Here is a 22,785-nt window from a genome sequence, read left to right on the forward strand (position 1 = left end):
ATACACTCGTATCCCCCCCAGCGCCCGGCTCGTACATAAACCATCCTACATTCGGGGTGCAAGGGCATCCATTTCCTCAATTTCAATCAAATTTCAATTAAATGTATTTCTAAAGCCCTTCTTACATCAGCTGATGTCACAAAGTGCTGTACAGAAACCCAGCCTAAAACCCCAAACAGCAAGCAATGCAGGTGTAGAATCACGTTGGCTAGGAAAAACTCCCTAGAGAGGAAGGAAGAAACCTAGTGAGGAACCAGGCTATGAGGGGTGGCCAGTCCTCTTCTGGCTGGGCCGGGTGTAGATTATAACAGAACATGGCCAAGATGTTCAAAGATGACAAGCGGGGTCAAATAATAATAATCTCAGTGGTTGTCGAGGGTGCAATAGGTCAGCACCTCCGGAGTAAATGTCAATTGGCTTTACATAGCCGATCATTCAGAGTATCTCTACCGCTCCTGCTGTCTCTAGAGTGTTGAAAACAGCAGGTCTGGGACAAGATGGCACGTCCGGTGAACAGGTCAGGGTTTCATAGTCGCAGGCAGAACAGTTGAAACTGGAGTAGCAACACGGCCAGGTGGACTGGGGCCAGCAAGGAGTCATCATGCCAGGCAGTCATGAGGCATGGTCCTAGGGCTCAGGTCCTCCGAGAGAGAGGGGGAAAAAAGAGAATTAGAGAGAGCATACTTAAATTCACACAGGACACCGGATAAGACAGGAGAAATACTCCAGATATAACAGACTGACGCTAGCCCCCCGACACAAGCTATTGCAGCATAAATACTGGAGGCTGAGAGAGGAGGGGTCGGGAGACACTGGCCCGGTCCGATGATACTGGCAGGCTAAAACCCCACCGATTTACCTCTTAATAAAACATAATTTTCCATCACCATGCTAGAGTGGCATCACTCCTTGATGTTGCATACTGCTTTCAGACTGCTGCAACCTGATTGGCTGAATATCAGGAAGTACCATTAGCCATACATTTTTCTAAACTAATCCAATATTTTAGTTGGACTTGCACCTGTTACTGAGATGGCTGTTCCAGTTTATTATTTAGGTAGTCTCAATAATCAATTCTTACCTGGGCAGTCATTCTCGTCTGAAAACAATTTAAAAGTTCAAGACATCCCCACTCTGGCTGGATTCCAATAGGAATTACACATCACTTTGCAAGCCAGCATAACGTGGCTTGCAGGCTTGATGTTCAGTAGTTTCAGAACAATGTGTTTGAGAGTTATACCCTAAGAAAGGCTTTATGATATACAGGTAACTGCCAAAATAAAGGCAACACCAACATAAAGTGTCTTAATAATAGGGCCGGGACAATACCAGTATCGCGATATTCATTCGTTTCGTGGCAAAGAAACAAAACATGAGACGTGAACTTCTTTACGAAAACAGCCCGTATGTTGGAAACAAACATGTTGTCTTCCAGTCATGTTTATTTTCCAAGCTATATCACAATATTTTACATAGAACAGGTTTTTAGAAGGACAAGAATCTCCCATACGTGTTCAGTTGGGTTGAGATCTGGTGACTGAGACCCAAACACGTAACCTTTTAAACCGCATAAGTTCCTTTTGAGATGCCTCTTTCAAAGTCCCAGATCTCTTCTAACCATGGTAGCCAAAATAACGGGCAACTGGGCATTTATGTTACATTCAGGAACCACACCTGCGTGGAAGCACCTGCTTTCAATATACTTTGTATTCCTCATTTAATTAAGTGTTTCCTTTATTTTGGCTGTTATCTGCATGTATTATTGTCATAAAGAGTACATTTTTTAAACATAACATTCACTTAGACCAGTGTTTTCCACAAGTACATAGAGCAGCCAGCCAACCAGCTAGGCATCCCCCAGGGTTCTCTTTTGGTGGTACATTCTAATGCCTAAATTCCATCTAAAATACACAGTGAAATTATTGAATTTATATTCAGTGTATTGTTAGTTGTTTTGGATATTGCCTAGACCTAAATGATCAGGACTATTTTCTAAGTAAGAGAACATTCAACCTTTTTAACATTTAGCATGTCTTCTCTTGAGATTAAAGTCGTATTTACAGTTTTACTGCAAGATATGAATTACCACAATGTTTGTTCTTCAAGTTATGCATTTTATCACTGCATTGCAGTGCTTGAGGTGTCACTACAGACCCGGATTTGATCCCAGGCGGTGTCCCAACCGGGTTAGGGGAGGGTTTGGCTGCGGGGCTTTACTTTACATCGTGCCTGCAGGCTGGCTTTGGGTCGTCAGTTGGATGATGTTTCCCCCGACACATTGGTGGGGCTTACGGGTTAAGCGGGCGAGTGTTAAGAAGCGTGGTTTGGCGGATCATGTTTCGGGGGTTGCATGCCTCTCCCGAGCCCGTTGGGGAGTTGCAGCGATGAGACAAGATCGCAATTAGATATCATGAAAAGGGGGGTAAACTATAAAAAAAATTAAACACAAAAAAAACTGCCAAATAAAATTAAAACACAAAAAATAAATGTTTCGCTCTCAATATCACACTTTTATTAATAGAAAAACAACACAATGGGGTGTTCTAAGTGCACCACAATGCTTAAACCACATCAGGAAACCACTTTTGAGGTCTGTAAATAAAAAGAAAAGAGAATACATTTTTATTTTGGGGTACCCTTTCATTTAAGTGTGCACTTATCAAGAGGCTATTGTTAAGTGGTGTTTTTGTAGTGAACATGTGATGGTAGAGTTTGCAGAACAAATGCCCACTGGATTGAAGAAAATAGCCATTCTGCCAGGTAAGCATAGGCTACTTTCTTGTTAACAACTAATCGCGAACGTTTTTGGGAAAGCCTTTCAATATACACTATATACAAAAGTATGCGGACACCCCTTCAAATCAGTGGATTTGGCTATTTCAGCTACACCCGTTGCTGACAGGTGTATAAAATCGAGCACACAGCCATCCAATCTCCATAGGCAAACATTGGCAGTTGAATGGCCTTACTGAAGAGCTCAGTGACTTTCAACGTGGCATCGTCATAGGAGGCCACCTTTCCAACAAGTCAGTTAGTCAAATTTCTACCATGCTAGAGCTGCCCCGGTCAACGGTAAGTACTATTATTGTGAAGTGGAAACATCTAGGCGCAACAAAGGCTCAGCCGCAAAGTGGTAGGCCACACAAGCTCACAGAACATCACTGCTGAGTCCTGAAGCGTGTAGCGTGTAAAAATAATTTGTCCTTGGCTGCAGCACTCACTACGAGTTGTAAACGCGTTCTCTGGAGTGATGAATCATGCTTCACCATCTAGCAGTCCAACGGATTAATCTGCGTTTGGCGGATGCCAGGAGAACGCTAACTACCCCAATGCATAGTGCCAACTGTAAAATTTGGTGGAGGATGAATAATGGTCTGAGGCTGTTTTTCATGGTTCGGGCCCCTTAGTTCTAGTGAAGGGAAATCTTAACGCTACCTCATACAATGACATTCTAGACGATTCTGAGCTTCCAACTTTGTTTGGGGAAGGCCCTTTCCTGTTTCACCATGACAATGACCCCCATGCACAAAGCGAGGTCCATACAGAAATTGTTTGTAGAGATCATATAACATTCTTGTTGAATACCCAGTTCTGTTTTTGAGTTTGCATTAAATATTGTACATTCCAAACAAACATTATTTGGACATATCTGAATGTCTAACTTCTGTTTGATCTTACAGAACCCTGTACAGCTTACAGTATAAAGAAAGAGAAGCTTAGGCCTAACCCCAGAGGGATAGCGATATGCCGGAGGCATGCATTTATTTTTGTGAGATGGCTACTGCATCTGCTATAACAAATATAGACGTACAGAAGGGGGGTAATTAGTTAATTTTCGATCCAAATATTTTGTATGAAGATAGCATTATATTGTTAGATTAAAGAAGTAACTCTGGTAGACCGGAAACCGTCTTCCTCACCTCAAGTGAGGTCAGCAGGTAACCTAGTGTTGAACTAGTAAGCGAAAGGTTGCAGTACGAATCCCCTAGCTGACAAGGTGAAAATCTGTCATTCTGCCCCTGAACAAAGCAGTTCCTACTTCTACTACTAATCAATTTAGTAGTATATAGTGGTGCAATTGGCCTCATAGTTGTGAGACACGGGCGATTTCCTTAAACAACTATCTGAACTTGAAATTGGGGATGACTATTTAGCTATCTCTCTCTCATCACCCTAGATGACAAAGGACTGGAGGCTTGAAAGTTATTGTTGGAACAGTGAGGGGACACAATGTCCTCTACAGGTTTTTTGTTGGATCTGAGTATAGTCCTGTTTAATAACTAGTTTTTGTTTGAAGACTGTTACTATGTACAAAAACAGGTAGCGACAATGGGCTCCATTTTCTCTCCTAACAATTCATGTCTATTTGTGGGTTATCTTGAAGACAAGTTCATTTGGCACAATAACCCTTCTCCCATCATATATGTATGCGTAAAATATATGTTGATTATGTGTTTCTCATTTGGAAGGGTCCCTTCAATGTGTTTGATTTTCTCGCCGACCTTAATGATATGGTTCAATCTATCAAGTTTACATCAGAGATTGGCAATGGCGATATGTCTTTCCTTGATACACTGGTGCACCTTCACTCAGGGTCTACGTTGTCCACTACTTTGTACACAAAGCCTACGGACAAGAAAAGTATCCTATACGCAGCTAGTGCGCATCCCACATTTCTGAAAAAGGGATCACCGTACGCACAATCTCTGAGACTGAAACGCATGTGTACTGGTAAAACAGACTTTGAAAACGAGGCTATGAAAATGTATAGACTGTTTGAGGCCCGCTCATACACAAAATAATGGCTTGATGATGCTCCCAGTAAAGTACGTACCATTGATGAGACCTCTACCAGAAGGGATAAAAGTAATCAAATAAAACATTGTATCTGTACCACTACATATTGTCCTTTGAGCGATGACATCAAGGGAGCTGTTAAGAAACACTGGAATGTGCTTATGGTTGATCCTGCTTGCCCAAAAAAATCTATCTGACCCCCCTCCTTTCACGCTGCAGGGCAGGAATATCAGGGACTTCATTGCTCGGGCTGACATTCATGTCCCCCCTATAAGAAATGACGGAAGACTAGATGAGGTGACTTCTACCCCGTCTCTTCCATATCCTTCCGTGTTAAACAGCAGATAAAACGTTCACGAAGGGGTGTCCATCTTCAATGAAGTCTTCTCCAGATACAATGCAGGTGGATGTTCTATTTAAAAATTCTACACCCATCAGGCTTGAATGAATAATTGTTATTGAAGAGTTTTCTGTAACTGGTATATTGCCTCTGTGTTCTATACCCCCATCTAGTGGTGTCTCTAGCTTCCTACTCTTTAAATCCTGTGTTATTTCTTATGAGGAAATGTTCACATGGTACAGTATATGTATAGGCAGTAATTTATGATGTTTCGCTGTCCGCTTTTGTATATTTTGTACATAATGTAGATCATGCATTCGATTGTACTAGGTACTGTCATTTACAAAATAGCCCCCAACACTCTAATCAACAAATTGGATGCAGTCTATCACAGTGCCATCCATTTTGTCACCAAAGCCCCATATACTAACCACCACTGCGACCTGTACGTTCTCGCTGGCTGGCCCTCGCTTCATACTCTTCGCCAAACCCACTGGCTTCAGGTCATCTACAAGCCTTTGCTAGGTAAAGCCCCGCCTTATCTCAGCTCACTGGTCACCATAGCAGCACCCACCCGTAGCACGCGCTCCAGCAGGTATATCTCTCTAGTCACCCCCAAAGCCAATTCCTCCTTTGGCCACCTTTCCTTGCAGTTCTCTGCTGCTGATGACTGGAATGAATTGCAAAAATCACTGAAGCTGGAGACTCTTACCTCCCTCACTAGCTTTAAGCACCAGCTGTCAGAGCAGCTCACATATCACTGCACCTGTACATAGCCCATCTGTAAATAGCCCATCCAACTACCTCATCCCCATACTGTATTTATTTATTTATCTTGCTTCTTTGCACCCCTGTATCTCTACTTGCACATTCATCTTCTGCACATCAATCACTCTAGTGTCTAATCAGTATATTGTAATTACTTCGCCACCATGGCCTATTTATTGCCTTACCTCCCTTTTCTTACCCCATTTGCACACACTGTATATAGATTTTCTTCAACTGTATTATTGACTGTACATTTTGTTTATTCCATGTGTAACTCTGTGTTGTTGTATGTGTCAAACTGCTTTGCTTTATTCTTGGCCAGGTCTCAGATGTAAATGAGAACTTGTTCTCAACTTGCCTACCTGGCTAAATAAAGGTGAAATAAAATAAATAAATACAATTTATAGATTTTCTGATGTATTTTCTTGCCCGATCATGTGACATATGCAATTATCATTGCAATAGAAACCAGGTGTGGGTGCTGATCATTTACACTGATGATGGCCTGAGGCTGAAACATTTGTTTTTACCTTTAATTTATGAACTTTATATATTCTATTATATATTCTTGATATATTCTCTGGGCACCATGATTGTTGCAATAAACATCTTTATTTTGAAATCAAGCCTCAGTTTTGGATCCCATATTTTTCACCACCCCTCCCCCCAGTAAATTTCAGTACGCAAGTATAAACAGCACTCAGCTGTCATACTGCTCAGAAAGCAGACGCGTTCTGTCTCCTAGAGGTGAACGTGCTTTGGTGCGAAAAGTGCAAATCAATCCCAGAACAACAGCAAAGGACCTTGTGAAGATGCTGGAGGCAACAGGTACAAAAGTATCTATATCAACAGTAAAACTAGTCCTATATCGACATGGCTGCTCAGCAAGGAAGAAGCCACTGCTCCAAAACCACCATAAAAAAGCCAGACTACGGTTTGCAACTGCACATGGGGACAATATCGTACTTATTGGAGGAATGTCCCCTCGTCTGATGAAACAAAAATAAAACTGTTTGGCCATAATAACCATAGTTATGTTTGTTTGAAAAAGGGGGAGGCTTGCAAGCTGAAGAACACCATCCCAACCGTGAAGTATAGGGGTGCCAGCATCATGTTGTGGGGGTGCTTTGCTGCAGAAGGGACTGGTGCACTTCACAAAATAGATGGCATCATGAGGGAGGAAAATATGTGGACATATTGTAAGGGTTTTCCTCCTCCTCTTCGTCTGAGGAGGAGAAGCGAGAAGGATCAGAAGACCAATGTGCAGAGTGGTAAGTGTCCATGGTTGTTTATTTAAAAAACATAAACTGAACACTATGAATACAAAAACAATAAACGTGAAACGAACGAAAACCGAAACAGTACCGTGTGGTGAAAAGCACAGACACGGAAACAAACACCCACCCACAAACAGTGAAACCCAGGCTACCTAAGTATGATTCTCAATCAGAGACAACTAACGACACCTGCCTCTGATTGAGAACCATACTAGGCCGAAACATAGAAATCCCAAAATCATAGAAAAACAAACATAGACTGCCCACCCCAACTCACGCCTGACCATACTAAATAACGACAAAACAAAGGAAATAAAGGTCAGAACGTGACACATATTTAGGCAACATCTTGCAATGTTGCTTCAATATGTGTTGATCTTCCAAATGGACAATGACCGCAAGCATACTTCCAAAGTTGTGGCAAAATGGCTTAAGGACAACAAAGTCAAGGTATTGGGGTGGCCATCACAAAGCCCCGACCTCAATCATATGGAAAATTTGTTGGCTGAACTGAAAAGGCATGTGCGAGCAAGGAGGCCTTACAAACCTGACTCAGTTACACCAGCTCTGTCAGGAGGAATGGGCCAAAATTCACCCAATTTATTGTGGGAAGCTTGTGGAAGGTACCTGAAATGTTTGACCCACGTTAAATGAATTAAAGGCAATGCTACCAAATAATAATTGAGTGTATGTAAACTTCTGACCCACTGGGAATGTGATGAAAGAAATGAAAGCTGAAATAAATAATTATCTTTACTATTTTTCTGACATTTCACATTCTTAAAATAAAATGGTGATCCTAACTGACCTAAGACAGGGAATTTTTACTAGGATTAAATGTCAGGAATTGTGAAAAACCGAGTTTAAATGTAATTGGCTAAGGTGTATGTAAACTTCCGACTTCAACTGTATATGTGTATTAATGTAGTTAAAAGTTTAGTATTTGGTCCCATATTCAAAGCATGCAATGATTACATCAGGCTTGTGACTCTACACACTTGTTGGATGCATTTGAAGTTTGTTTTGGTTGTGTTTCAGATGATTTTGTACTCAATAGAAATTAATGGTAAATAATGTATATGTCATTTTAGATGAACCTTTATTGTAAATTAGAATATAATATGTTTCTAAACACTTCTACATTAATGTGGATGCTACCATGATTGCGGATAATCCTGAATGAATCGTGAATATCGATGAGTGACGTTACAGATGCACAAATATCATAACCCCAAGCCACGCTAACCTCCCCTGTTATTGGTAATGGTAAAAGGTTAACATGTCTTGGGGGTATGATCTTTGTTCCTCTGTATATTTTTCAGTCATCAGTATTCACGATTCATTCGGGATTATCCGCAACCATGGTAGCATCCACATGAATGTAGAAGTGTTCAGAAACATCTACCTTATTTACCATTATTTTCTGTTGGACACAAAATAATCTGAAACACAATCGAAACAAACAGCAAATGCATCCAACAAGCTTGTAGAGTCACAAGCTTGATGTAGTCATTGTGTGCTAGGAATATGGGACCAAATACTAAATATTTGACTACTTTAAAGGAGAATTAAGTGCACTTACCCCAACCAGCGATTCACTTCCTCGTACCTGTTGTGCAGTACCGGGGCTCAGAATATTTTTTTAACAAATGCTCCAAAAACATTTAAAGACCTGCATCACTGTACTGAGAGCTTTTCAGTTTCTAAAAGGACATATTTGAGTGTTTGTGGAGCATTCGTTCATGATCCCCCGTACTGCACAGCGAGGATGAGGATGTGAATCGCTGGTTGGGGTTTCTCAAAAACAAGTGAAATTGCAAAAAAAAGTATCTGGACCCTTCTCAGCTCTAAAACACTCAGGATGTGTGTGTGTGTGTGTGTGTGTGTGTGTGTGTGTGTGTGTGTGTGTGTGTGCGTGTGTGTGTGCGTGCGCGCCATGTGTTTCTGCAGTCGCATACAGTGAGGTCCATTTGGATAAATGTTTTGTTGTTTTGGCTCTGCACTTGATATTATTACAATGACGATGAGGTTAAAGCGCAGACTGTCAGATTTCATTTGATGGTATTTTCATCCATATTGGGTGAACCGTTTAGAAATTACAGCACCTTTTGTACAGAGTCGCCCCATTTTAGGGAACCAAAAGTATTTGGACAAATGAACTTAGAATGTGTATTAAAGGATCATTTTTTACAACCAAATCTCTATTTTTGATGTTAATGGCATGTTGAAGCTGTGAATATGAATTTACTCATGAAGGAAATCTATATCTGAGTGCACTGTCAGTTCAGCTGAACTCTGATGTAGCCTGAATGAAACGTGTCTGGCACTGAGGTTAAACCCACATTAAAGCCAACATTACACACACACACCCACACAAACACATAGCTTTTATCATCCCTAACCTGGCCCTGAGGTCAAACCCTCAGTAAAGCCTATATGACAGTGTAACATTAGAGAGGAGCCAGTGGATGACAGGCTGTGTGATACAGTGTGTTTGTTAACCAATCTCTGTCTGTTCACTGGCCAACACACACACACACACACACACACACACAAGGCAGAGAGACTAACTAAGAGAGACTAAGAGAGACTAACAGGAACACACGGCAGTACACAAACATACACACTCTGCTGCTGCTCTCTCGTCACATGTGGTTAGGACCCGAAGTGCTCTTAAAGATGTGTTATGTTTGTTGCTCAGTTCTGGTTGAAACCTCAAAAAAAATGGAGCACGGGCAGTTTGAGAGAATCTCTCCACACGTCCATGTTGTTTCACACACAAACACATACACAGAGACAAACAGGCATAGACACGCACACGCACACTCGCACGCACACATGGTTGGAGAACAACATGGAGAACAACATCACGTCTATAGAGAGCAAGCATTGTCAACACTACTCACAGAAACAACGATCTTTGTAACCTGAAGGCAGATGATTTCTTAGGGGTTAGTGGAGGAAATTCTTTCAGCACAGAGAGACAGTGGCTGAAAGGTTGTATAATGATCCTCCAATGAGATAGAGGCACAGAGGGTTGTGGGTAAGTGAGGGGCAGCAGTGCGCACTAACGACTCTGAAGTGTCCTGTGCGCCGCTACGTCTGCATAGTGACAACTCTCAAGTGCACTCCATGACCCACTTATCAGAGAAGAATTGACTTTTGAGAGCACTCCATCTCCATTGTGCAGTATACTGTATCTATATAAATCTAACGTGACTAATTAAAGTGAAGCTTCTCACTGGAACTCTAAGGCAGGGGTTTTCTCCACCCCTGCACTAACACATCTGTCAATTCCCTAAGGAGCAGAGCTACCCTTGCCTGTATCTTGAGCTCAGTGGGCTCACACTTTTAGCTCAGCGGGCTCACACAGTCTTGAGTCGTGCAACCAACTGCCATTGCGACATGTTAATGCCATTTTTTTGTATTAACACTGCTAAGAGTGTTTTAATACAGTATACTGTATGTGCTGGAGAAAAAGGGAGGTGTATTTTTCCTGACGCACGCGTGTGTGTGTGTGTGTGTGTGTGTGTGTGTGTGTGTGTGTGTGTGTGTGTACGATTGTCTGTGTGGGTGTGTGCATGTATCTTCCCTGACATGACCTCTATCTGAATGCCAGTCTTGGTTGGTTTGTGTTTTTGGCTCAGAGACAGTCCCTTCATTATTTTTTGAGATGTTTGTGTGTATGTTACATAAGTCGTGCTCATGCACAGTGCTAATCGAATCATTCCCATGACCGAGTCAGCTGGAGCAGAGGCCCAATCTGCCTCTTCCTCTCCTCTCCTCTCGACCCAGATTTCTCTCTCCGGCTTTCTCTCTCTCTTTCTGTGAGTCCCTCTCCTAATCTAGTCATTAATATGTTATTAACATGTAATATGTGCCATTTAAAATGAGCATTTCTGGATCTCACCGGTAGACACGGGCCATCTACATTTCCTAGTTGTAAGCAAACAATATCCAGAATTGTGTTCCTAGCTCCAACAGTGAAGTAGTATCTAACAATTCACAACATTACACACACATCTCAAAGTAAAAGAATGGAATTAAGAAATATATAAATATGTATAATATATACAGTATATATATATATATATATTGACACACACACACACACACACAGGGAAAGGGAGAGGACAATCATAGAGGCACACAATAGCTGTTCTCACACAGAGGACTGAATGGCTGCCCTGTTGGCCGGTCAATAGGTAGGTGAAAGGGAGTTGTGTGTAGGTTGTATGGTGGTTGTGTTGTTCTCTAAAAGGTTGTGTGAGAGTTGTGAGCGATGGTGCGTTATTGGTCAAAGTTGTGTATATTGTTGATCCCTAGGGGCAAAAGTTGCATTGGTATGTTGTGCATTACTAAGGTCTGGTAGAATAAATGATTCAGTCAACAGAGCGAAAGACAGATGTCATGTTTCCTTATCATCTAACACTGATTGCATTTGATTGGCTCTTTCAGATTCTTCAATCATTGTTGCAGCTCTCAGACAGACACACACACACACACACACACACACACACACACACACACACACACACACACACACACACACACACACACACACACACACACACACACACACACACACACAGGTATCTCATACTGAGAGTTTTTCACAACATATTAAAAAGGTTCACAAGGGTTGGAGGTCAAAGTAGGTCTGCTCCCAGGTGTGTGTGGTCAGGGCAGTGGGGATGGGTGTTCGGCCCACTGGATCAGGTGACAACAACAGATAACTCAGGGTTTCAAGCAGACATGGGCAAGACATCTGGAATAACTGTTTTGTCTACTAGATTAGTGTGTGTTTGTGTGTGTATGTGTGTGTGTGTGTGTGTTATAGCATCTGACGTCCCCAGGGAATGTTCTCTGGAAAATTCAGCAGGCAAATTCCCAGTCAAAGCTGAATGAAATTCCCATGTCATACTCACTCCTCCGTCCCTCTCGCTCTCTCTCTCCCCCCTCTCCCCTGGCTTCTCTCTCTCTCTCTGTTTCTCTCCGTCTTTCTTTGTGCCCCAGTGTTGCTCTCTCTCTGTTCAGTATAGTCATCAGGTTGAGGGGTAGGAGGGGGAATGCATGGCAGAGACTGAGGGTCTTACTGAGTGTGGGAGATGAGAGTGTGAGGGGTTTTTAGGAAGAAGAGTGTGAGGGGATTACAGGAAGACGAGTGTGGGGCAAGAGAGTGTGTGTATATGTGAGTGAGGGTAGTGTGTTTGTGTGTGTGTGAGTGAGTGTCCGTGGGGGTGAGCTGCTCGCGTGTCACATTCCAGCTTCCAGGGATCGACCCCTGTCTACCGGGAGACGGACCTGGAAAAATGTGAAAAATCATTATTGGAAAACTGTGATTGTAAAACCTCTGTAAACCTGTATCTCTCTGTGACTTTGATATGTTGCTGGTCTCGCTCGGAAAATACTAATCTGTTGAAGGAGGGATTCTCTCTACTCTCCACTTCCTCTGTTTCTGCTGCTGGGTCTCTGGGCTTTGGATATTGGTTTCACTGGTGCCGCACTTACCACGGCTCAAAAACAGGACGGGAGGAGAAAAAAGAAGAGGGCAGATGAAGAAAGGAGAACATGAAATGTAAAAAATGTTTCAATGGAATGGATTAATAATCTGGATCATGGATGTGTAAGTATGAACAGTAGCCTATTTGTTGACGTTAATGTTCCCTTAACGTTTCTGGTGGATAAGTGGGACATATAGTATGTGTCTTTGTGTGTGTATGAAGTTGTGTGTGTGTGTGTGTGTGTGTTGGATAATGTGTGGCATTTAGAGAAGCATAATAATCTAGTGTGTCACATTGTGACTCCACTGCTGGTCTGTGGGTTTGGCTACAGGATGCGCATGATTGTATATGTGTAGGGAACACACACACACACACACACACACACACACACCACACACACACACACACACACACACACACACAGACACACACACACACACAGGCACCAGCAGAGAGTTGTTGAGTTGATTTATGAATGGGGGGCTCCTACAGTGTGGTTGTGAGGGGAGGGGGGGTGCAGACTCTTTCTCTTTCTTGCTCTCCCTCTCGCTCTCCAACTGTCTCGCCTTCTCGTTCACTCAAAAGATGTGATCTACATTTGCTTTGAAAAAACTGGTGGCCTGTAGTATTGCTGTGTTTGGACTGTAGCATGCTCTAACTACAATATCCTCTCTCTGTTTCTATAGGTCTTTGTCTGTCTGTCTGTCTGTCTGTCTCTTTTTCTCTGTATTCCCATTCACTCTTTAAGCAGGTTAATGAGATGGTTGTATGTTAAAAGCAGACAGTCCAGTGTCACTCTGCAATCGTCTCAGAGTAAACACACACATGCACATGCACGCTTTTTTGGCTAAATTTGGTCTGAAAGCTGGAGGCATGGCTTCTCTGGAATATTAATGGTCAGAGCTGTGTGTGTGTGTGTGGGGGGGGGGGGGGGGGGGGGCTTATTTTTGTCAGAATTCTGCACACACTGATCGGAGTCATGCCAAAGTGGGTTAGGAGTTGAGCATTATAGGAGAGAAATAGGAGCCCAGTTTAAAACAGCACAGGGACTCTGCACTACAATGGACTATTGTGCTGTAAGACTGTCTGTCTGTCTCTGTCTGTACATGTCTGTGTCAATTACCAAGCAATAGGTTTTCGTCTGCACCTGCAGTCTCACAGAAACAGGGTAGAAGAAGAAGAAAAAAGGAGAGAAGAAGGAGACATACGAATGGAAAGGAGGAAGAGGGGAGAAGGAGAGAGGAAAGGAGAGGCTAAAAAAGAAGGAGAGTTCATGAACTGTGTTTAGTCGAGTCATTCTAACTGTATTAGACTGTAATCCGTTGAGTTGAGTGTTCTAATGAGGTCTAACGAGCTGTGACCAGTTTTAACGAGCTGTGTGTGAGCCAAGTCTGACTCTTATAAAACTCACCTATCATTATCAGCTCAGTCTGTTTGATAAGGGCATCCGACAAACCACGCCTGGATAATAGATTTAATTTCACCTTTAGCTGACCTGGTCTGTTCCCCTCTTACTCTCTTTGTTTCTCTCTCCCTGTCCATCACAAAGCAGCCTTCAAGGATTGTTTCACTGACAGTCAACTAAACTCAGTCTGCGTTCCAGAGGTGGGACCAACCAAGTCATTGTTTTACAAGTCACAAGTAAGTCTCAAGTCTTGGCTCGAGTCCCAAGTAAAGTCCCAAGTCAGGGCAGGCAAGTCCGAGTCAAGTCTCAAGTCCTAAACTTTTAGTTTTGAGTCCTAAACAAGTCATAATGTGCTCTTCACCAAATGTAGTAACATTTCATAATTTTAACAAGAGTAATTTCACATTTATGCAAATCATGAATGCTTTTAAAAATATCTCTATATTTATTACTTTCCAAATAAATGTTATATTTCCATGGAGATACATGGGTAGCCATGACAAAGACCCCCCCCCCCCCCCCCCCCAATAGTGATCGACTATCCAGGATCGCTATGGGGTACAATCGGCGATGTAGGCTTGTACACAATCGTCCAACACACACACACGCATACGTTACAGTAGGCCATCGTATGTCAATGGTTTTAGGAACAGCAGTAACATCCGGCAGGATTTAGGCTACCAACTGCCTAGCCAGTTGTAGCTCAATCTTGGGTGCAATGATCACGTTCCCGCACTGACTGACTGTGTGAAGGCTCATTGATTTAACATTACGTTAGCCTACATGCTACACTAGTAAAGTTATAAATGATATAGCTGTCGGCTATATTAGCCACGACTTAACGTTCTTTGTGCAGCTTCAAATGTCGAACAGAGTTGGAAATTGTTGCGCCTCCGTCTGTCATTTTCTTCCCGCATGTTTTGCAAGTTGCAATCCTTGGGTATCATCTTTCCAAGGGCTCCATCTGAATTCACCCCCCGACGTTCCTCTGCACTGCCACGCACAACTTCTCAGCTGGCACAATTTGATTGGCTGCTGTCCGATTCAAACTGTAATCAGTTAAATGAAGAGTTGATGCACTGCACACTTTTTTTAATAGCATCATTTTTACTATTTGGGCTTGGGGAGTCAAGTCGCGAGTCATTGGTGTTAAAGTCAAAGTCGAGTTGCAAGTCATCATATTTGTGACTCGAGTCTGACTCGAGTCCAAGTCATGTGACTCGAGTCCACACCTCTGCTAAGTTCACACACAACCAGCTCTGAAACTGTGTAGTCTACAGTTCCCTGTTCCTCATTTTCAGTACTGTCCAAATCATCTCCACGGAAGATAGATGAATATGTACCTGTCACAAATTTACACAGGGCTTTCTCCCTTATTTAAGTTATTTCTTTCCTTCTTTCTGTTGAGTGTGTGTGCTTGTGCCTGCCTGGACGATTGCTTGAGTAAATGTGAGAAAAGGAGAGAAGACATACCGATGCAACTTTATTTTCTGTCTGGAATATGAGTCCTATGTGTGTAGGAGGGAAGAGAATGAGAGGGGGAGCGGAGGAAAAAGAGACCAGGAGAAAGTGGGTAGAAGGGGAAATGGAAGAGAGGGGTGTTTTCTTCAGGGTTGCCGGTCTGCTATTCTGATCAGACAATGACTCATGGACCCTATATTCCCACACCTTCACTCTCTCCCTCTTCTCTCTCTCCTTCGCTCTTTTTCTTTCTCTCCTATCTCCCTCTCCTTGGAAAACCGTAACCCAAGGAACAAGGCTTTATAAAAAATATTAATGTTTTTTTTAGGGGGTGTATCAGCTTTAATATTGTGGATAGATTGTGGCTTCCATCAAAGTAATTGTCTGCATCATTTCCAATCCCCTATATATTTTTGGGGTAAATATATCGAAATACATACATACACATACCCATATACATATACAGTGGAAGTCGGAAGTTTACATACACCTTAGCCAAATACATTTAAACTCAGTTTTTCACAATTCCTGACATTTAATCCTAGTAAAAATTCCCTGTTTTAGGTCAGTTAGGATCACCACTTTATTTTAAGAATGTGAAATGTCAGAATAATAGTAGAGAGAATGGTTTATTTCAGCTTTCATTTCTTTCATCACTTTTCCAGTTGGTCAGAAGTTTACATACATTCAATTAGTATTTGGTAGCATTGCCTTTAAATTGTTTAACTTGGGTCAAACATTTCGGGAAGGCTTCCACAAGCTTCCCACAATAAATTGGGTGAATTTTGGCCCATTCCTCCTGACAGAGCTGGTGTAACTGAGTCAGGTTTGTAGGCCTCCTTGCTCGCACACGCCTTTTCAGTTTTGCCCACAAATTTTCTATAGGATTGAGGTCGGGGCTTTGTGATGGCCACTCCAATACCTTGACTTTGTTGTCCTTAAGCCATTTTGCCACAACTTTGGAAGAAAGCTTAGGGTCTTGGTTCATTTGGAAGAGACAAGCTTTATCTTCCTGACTGATGTCTTGAGATGTTGCTTCAATATATCCACATAATCTTCCACCCTCATGATGCCATCTATTATGTGAAGTGCACCAGCCCCTCCTGCAGCAAAGCACCCCCATGCTTCACGGTTGGGATGGTGTTCTTCGGCTTGCAAGCCACCCCCTTTTTCCTCCAAACATAACTATGGTCATTATGGCCAAACAGTTCTATTTTTGTTTCATCAGACCAGAGGACATTTCTCCAAAAAGTACGATCTTTGTCCCCATGTGCAGTTGCAAACCGTAGTCTGGCTTTTTTATGGTGGTTTTGGAGCAGTGGCTTCTTCCTTGCTGAGCAGCCTTTCAGGTTATGTCAATATAGGACTCGTTTCACTGTGGAAATAGATACCTGTTTCCTCCAGCATCTTCAAAAGGTCCTTTGCTGTTGTTCTGGGATTGATTTGCAATTTTCGCACCAATTACGTTCACCTCTAGGAGACAGAACGCGTCTCCTTCCTGAACGGTATGACGGCTGCGGGGTTCCATGCTGTTTATGCTTGCATACTGTTGTTTGTACAGATGAATGTGGTACCTTCAGGGGTTTGGAAATTGCTCCCAAGGATGAACCATACTTGTGGAGGTCTACAATTTTCTTTCTGAGGTCTTGACTGATTTCTTTTGATTTTCCCATGATGTCAAGCAAAGAGGCACTGAGTTTGAAAGTAGGCAACAACTCCAATTGACTCAAATTATGTCAATTAGCCAATTAGCCTAACAGAAGCTTCTAAAGCCATGACATCATTTTCTGGAATTTTCCAAGCTGTTTAAAGGCACAGTCAACTTAGTGTATGTAAACTTCTGACCCACTGGATTTGTGATACAGTGGGATAAGTAATAAGTAAAATAAAAAAAATATTTAAAAAAATGACTTGTGTCATGCACAAAGTAGATGTCCTAACCGACTTGTCAAAACTATAGTTTGTTAACAATACATTTGTGGGGTGGTTGAAAAATGATATTTAATGACTCCAACCTAAGTGTATGTAAACTTCCGACTTCAACTGTACCTTTATTATTACCCACAACCCCTACCACCCTTCCCCCAATTGGAGTAAACTAATAAACAATAACACTTGGGCTTCTACCTTCAGTTTATACATATCATAAGTTACACACTTTACAGACACAATCCATTTTACAATAGTTATATATTTTGTTTGTTTTTAGTCCTTCCTCTATTTCTGATGTCCATCCAGTTTGATTTCTATTTGTAACTGTGCTATTTCACAACATTTCTGAACCTATATACATTTTACAGACCCCTTGTGTTTTACGTCGGTTATCTTGTTGTTAATAGTCCCACCCTTCAGCTCCATTCAACCACTCCCATCTATTGCTTAACACCATCCATTTTGGATTTCTATTTGCCATATATTTTTCAACTGTGCTGTGAAGCTTCCCAAAAGTCCTTTCTTTTCTTCTAGCTTCTACAGATTGTAAATTAAAGAGAAACATTTTGCTAAAATAATTATTATATTATTGATCGATTAACTTTGACTTTTCAAATCACCCAGTATTGCTATCTGCAGCATTAGTTCTAGGTAAATGTTGCAATTCTCAGCCATTCCTGGACCTGTGACCACAAAAGAGCTACATATGGACAATACCAAAATAAATGATCTAATGACTCTGCCTCCTCACAGCAAAATCTGCAGAGCTGGGATAGTTGTATATATATAACATTCTATTGGTTGCAAGATTTTTGTATAATATTTTAAACAGAAAAATGTGAAGTTTTGAATCCGGCGTCCTTTTGCGTGTCAATTCATTAACCACGTGCCATGGAATCGGTACATCGAAAATCTCTTCCCAACAATTTTGCAATTTATATGGCACAGCTGTCCATTTTTTGGTCGTTAAATTACATTGGTATATATTTTAATTATCACAACGAGGCTTGCCAAACCATGAAAAGCAGCGCTGCCTTTCTAAATTTACAGTGTTTACAATTTCTTTCCCTTCACTAAATACTGCCTTTGTGTCCTCTCCTTCTGATTGGGTGGAAGGCCACTGTGTTTGGATAACATCTAAGTGGTATGTCTGGGGTAAATTAGAGCATTTTGTATTGCTTTATTGACTACATAACCGCAATGGCATGTTTACAAGGGGGAAAAGTGGAAACCAATGATTGTCTCGGGCTCTGTCATTTTCTCTAAGACTCGTCAGACAGACCCACCATCATCCAGAGTCATCAGTGTTTGAGACGGGGTTCGTCGCTTGCTCAATGTTTTTGGACACTTTTATCTAACATGTGGCTAACGAGGAGATACCAGGATAGGGACATTTCTCAGACTTTCTGGTAAATCATGCAATAATTATGAGATCAATTAAAATGATCTTACTTTGTCACTCACTACTCTCCTTCCCTCCCTCTCTCCCTCCCCCCATATTTGAAGCCTACAGTGACAGAGAAGACTGCTGTGCTGTTCTCAGCTGAGGAAAGGAGAGAATTCAGTTCAGACTTTATGGAAGGGGGTAGCCAGAAGACCTGATGATGCCCTAAGGGTTCAAATTTTGTTTCCATAAAACCATATAGGATTAAAGACCAGAGTCAGCCGAGTCTGACTTATAGACAGAAGATACTAGCCTAGACCAGAGAGGCCAAAGACACAGTTAGTGGCATCATCATGAATGCCCCGCCCACAGGAAGTCCCAGCCCAAATATGGAGGTGAAGGTGGTCTCCCAGGAGATGGCGTTGTTTAGCAACGCCCTGGCGGCCTACACCTTCATAGCAGGTAAATATTGACTGATACAACAGTTGCACAGCACAGGAGGGTGCTGAGTGGGGGAAGGCTCAAAACAATGGCTGGAATTGAGTGAATGGAATGGTATCAAACACATGGAAACCACATGTTTGAAGTGTTCGATACCGTTCCATTGATTCCGTTCCAGCCATTACTATGAGCACATCCTCCCCAGTTAAGGTGCCTCCAGCCGCCTGGATTGTACAGGTGTAATTGATATTGTTTGGAATATATTTTTGTTACAAATGATGATTGAAAAACATATACTTTTTTTACCTTTATTTAACTAGACAAGTCAGTTAAGAACAAATTCTTATTTACAATGATGGTCTATCCCGGCCAAACCCTAACCTGGACAACTGTGAGCCGCCCTATGGGACTCCCTATCACGGCCGGTTGTGATACAGCTTGGAATCTAACCAGGTTCTGTAGTGATGCCTCTAGCACTGAGATGCAGTGCCTTAGACCGCCGCGCCACTCGGGAGCTCGACAGGTGTCTGTCAGTCTTACTTGCATATATAAAGAAGATTACTCTTATTAATCTCGGCAGGTAGCCTAGTGGTTAGAGCGTTGGACTAGTAACCGAAAGGTTGCTGGATTGAATCCCCGAGCTGACAAGGTAATAATCTGTTGTTCTGCCCCTGAACAAGGCAGTTAACCCACTGTTCCCTGGTAGGCCTTCATTGTAAATAAGGATTTGTTCTGAACTGACTTGCCTTGTTAAATAAAGGTAACATTTAAAAAATATATTTTCTGCTCTCATGCTCTTTGTTTGTCTCTCTTTCTCTCTCCCTCTCCCTCTCTCTCTTGTCTCAGACCAGCCGGAGCGAGCAGCTCTTGTGTTTGTTAGTGGTGTGTGTGTGGGTCTCCTTCTCACCCTCTGTGCCCTGGTGGTGCAAATACACTGTCGCACCGACTGTCACTACAGTAACCGACGGCGACATCACCATCAGCATAGAAACAGGACTCACCACCATCACCATGGGGACCATCACTGTCACCACCACCACCAACCTGGCAACCCTAACACAGGCAACCCTGGCGTAACCACAGAGACGAGTGAAGACAGCGACTCAGAGGACTGGGACGACAGGAACTCTGACCTTACGGCTCGACGACGAAGGCGATTTGAGAGAACGCTGCTGCAAACCAGCGTTTTCACCTCCGCAGAAGGTAACACACACTGTGGAAACATTTTAAGTGCTTTTTTTGTTTTTAAGTCTACAGTTTATTATTCAAATGTTCTGGAAGCAGTTGAAATAAAGATGGTTGTGTTTTGTTTTGTTCTGTAGAGTTGGAGCGAGCTCAGAGGGTTGAGGAGCGAGAGAGGATCATGCGAGAGATCTGGATGAATGGACAGCCTGATGTCAACACTGTCACACGCAGCCTCAACAGATACTACTAACAGGAATGGAGAAAGAAAGGAAGAGAGAGAGACAAAGAGAGTGATGGATACACATAAGGATGGAAGAAGAGAAAAAGAAAGGATAGGGAAATGATGCAATTTTAGACAATGTCGCATTGGGTGCGTGAAGCCTACAAATCAAATATTATTGGACACATAGACATATTTAGCAGATGTTATTGCGGGTGTAGCGAAATTCTTGTGTTCAGTAGTTGTGGATAGAGACAAATGGGAATGGATGAGGGAGAGGACAATGACCTCCATCCAGTCCCTCTGACACTGGGCACAGAACCATGAGGTTTAGGGTGTGTCTGGCGCAGTGATGTAGTGGTAAAGAAATAGGTGGGTACACGCTTGATTGCCTTCGCAGTGAGTGAAGTAACGTTCCTTATACTTTCAATGCATTTTCCACAAAAATTGTGCAAACATAAAAAAGGTGTGTGAGCAGCTTTTACGTGCATTTACCCTCCACTACACCACTGGTCTGACATGACACCAGGCTTACGCCAATCTAAGGCTCTTGGAAGCTGTGATGGGGAGGGAGAAAGTGCACACTTCACACTAGAGGAAAGAAGTAGGTCATGAGAATGCAGCAGCCTAATCGTTGCCCAGGGTGGTTCCTCTGGAGTCAGCCCCCGCCCGAGACCTGAGGTGGATGTTGTCATCAACCTGTGTGTAAACTGTGACCTTCCTGACGCCATCACCGTTGACAGCGGCCCACGTTTAGCCAGGAAATCTCTGTTTTCCTGGCTAAACGTTCTGTTTTTTGTCCTTCGTTCCAGACAGGTGCTGACTTACACAGCACAGTTCACTACAAGGACAAGGACCGCAGAGAAGACCTGTGAACTGGAATGACATGTTTTTGCCTTCACTCAATCTTAATGTGTATTTAATTGATTCACTGTTGTACTTTGTGGATTCATTCCTTTTTATAAAATAGCAACACTTTCTTAGTTTGTCTCAGGGACGCTTTGAAAGGTTGTCGTTGGGGAAATGTTTGCATTTTGAAGATGATGCAACAATCCTTCCTTAGGGAGACGGTGACTATAAAACTGCGTCAGTTTGGTTTGTCAGCAGGAGTGTGCATTCGTTAGGTAATTAGCACGGCCGTGTGCCTTAAACGTAGTCACGGCAGACAGAGGCACTGCTCCAATTCAGTCAGCTCCTGAACAGTGCCCTTCAGACAACAAGTGCAATACAGTCCCCGTACAGCCCTAAAAGAAGCCACCACCATATTGCTAACACCTATCTTTTCCCTTCAGATGTGAAACACTGAAGAGGTAGCTAGAGTCTCTACAATACGTGTTGCTTTTGGAGTGAAGCTGGGTGGTGGAACACTATGATGTTTTTAATCGGGTAAATGGCGCAACACAACAGTGTCATTATCTCTGCAGTGTTTCTGGGTGTTTCCCCTAGCTTGTCGTCTATATTTGAAAAGCTGTCTGTGACGTGAAAAGTCTGTCTGAGAGAGAGGTTCTGTATGCATCCTTCCTTCCGCTCTTCCTTGAGGGAATCGCAGGTCTGAGAGAGGTGTCTAGGTGAAAACAGTCTCGTTCTCACTTATCCAGTCCATACAGATCAGTGATTTCCTCAAGGAAGGGAGAAAAGACAGGAAATAAATATTGCATTGAAGGATACTTTCATTTAGTACTCAAACAGGGACAGTGAATGACTGAGACTAACACACAGACCTTTTATTGAATAATAAAACCCTTTGGAAACAAATGGTCTGCCTGTTTCGGTCTGTCCTGTGGGATTATACTACCATCTGATGTTAACTGTAATGTACTACACCGCTTGTTCAATCCCTCCAAAACGAGATGGAATGGATGAAGGGGCTTCCTTTCCAAATATTTGGTCAAATTCTTAGTTATTTGGTAACAAATGCAATCACGAGACAAATATTGTATTAAATATCTAATACAGGACACTAAATACTGTATTAACTATTTATTATGAAAGTCATGCTTTTTACCAATGTTATTCATTAGTTGAAATGAAAAAAAATCTGAGACTTTGCCTTTTTAAAGGGGCAATCGGT

The 22,785-nt window shown here is 42.4% G+C and overlaps 1 protein-coding gene across 2 annotated transcripts; it reads left to right on the forward strand.

Annotated features, from left to right (window-relative positions):
- The first annotated feature begins 12,169 nt into the window (after nt 1–12,169).
- LOC110497558 (protein eva-1 homolog A) lies at nt 12,170–22,469 on the forward strand. Of its 2 annotated transcripts, XM_036954510.2 has the most exons (5): nt 12,170–12,808; nt 14,239–14,327; nt 18,991–19,330; nt 20,156–20,512; nt 20,632–22,469. In XM_036954510.2, exons 3-5 carry the CDS (start codon nt 19,222–19,224, stop codon nt 20,742–20,744), a joined length of 579 nt encoding a protein of 192 aa, XP_036810405.2. In that variant the 5' UTR covers nt 12,170–12,808; nt 14,239–14,327; nt 18,991–19,221; the 3' UTR covers nt 20,745–22,469. The 2 variants fall into 2 exon arrangements, with proteins under 2 accessions (XP_036810405.2, XP_021429395.3); XM_021573720.3 differs by lacking the exon at nt 14,239–14,327 and having other exon boundaries at nt 12,190–12,808.
- The last annotated feature ends 316 nt before the right edge of the window (nt 22,470–22,785 follow it).

This window comes from Oncorhynchus mykiss, chromosome 19, assembly GCF_057628025.1.
Source record: "Oncorhynchus mykiss isolate SJ-2025 chromosome 19, ASM5762802v1, whole genome shotgun sequence".
In the NCBI taxonomy this organism is placed as follows: domain Eukaryota; kingdom Metazoa; phylum Chordata; class Actinopteri; order Salmoniformes; family Salmonidae; genus Oncorhynchus; species Oncorhynchus mykiss.

Bases quoted from the DNA above. Each gene is read 5' to 3' on its own strand.
- LOC110497558 (XM_036954510.2), top strand. From the start codon at position 19,222: ATGAATGCCCCGCCCACAGGAAGTCCCAGCCCAAATATGGAGGTGAAG. The intron at 19,331-20,155 runs GTAAATATTGAC...CTCTTGTCTCAG, and splicing joins GGCCTACACCTTCATAGCAG to ACCAGCCGGAGCGAGCAGCT. The intron at 20,513-20,631 runs GTAACACACACT...TTTGTTCTGTAG, and splicing joins CGTTTTCACCTCCGCAGAAG to AGTTGGAGCGAGCTCAGAGG.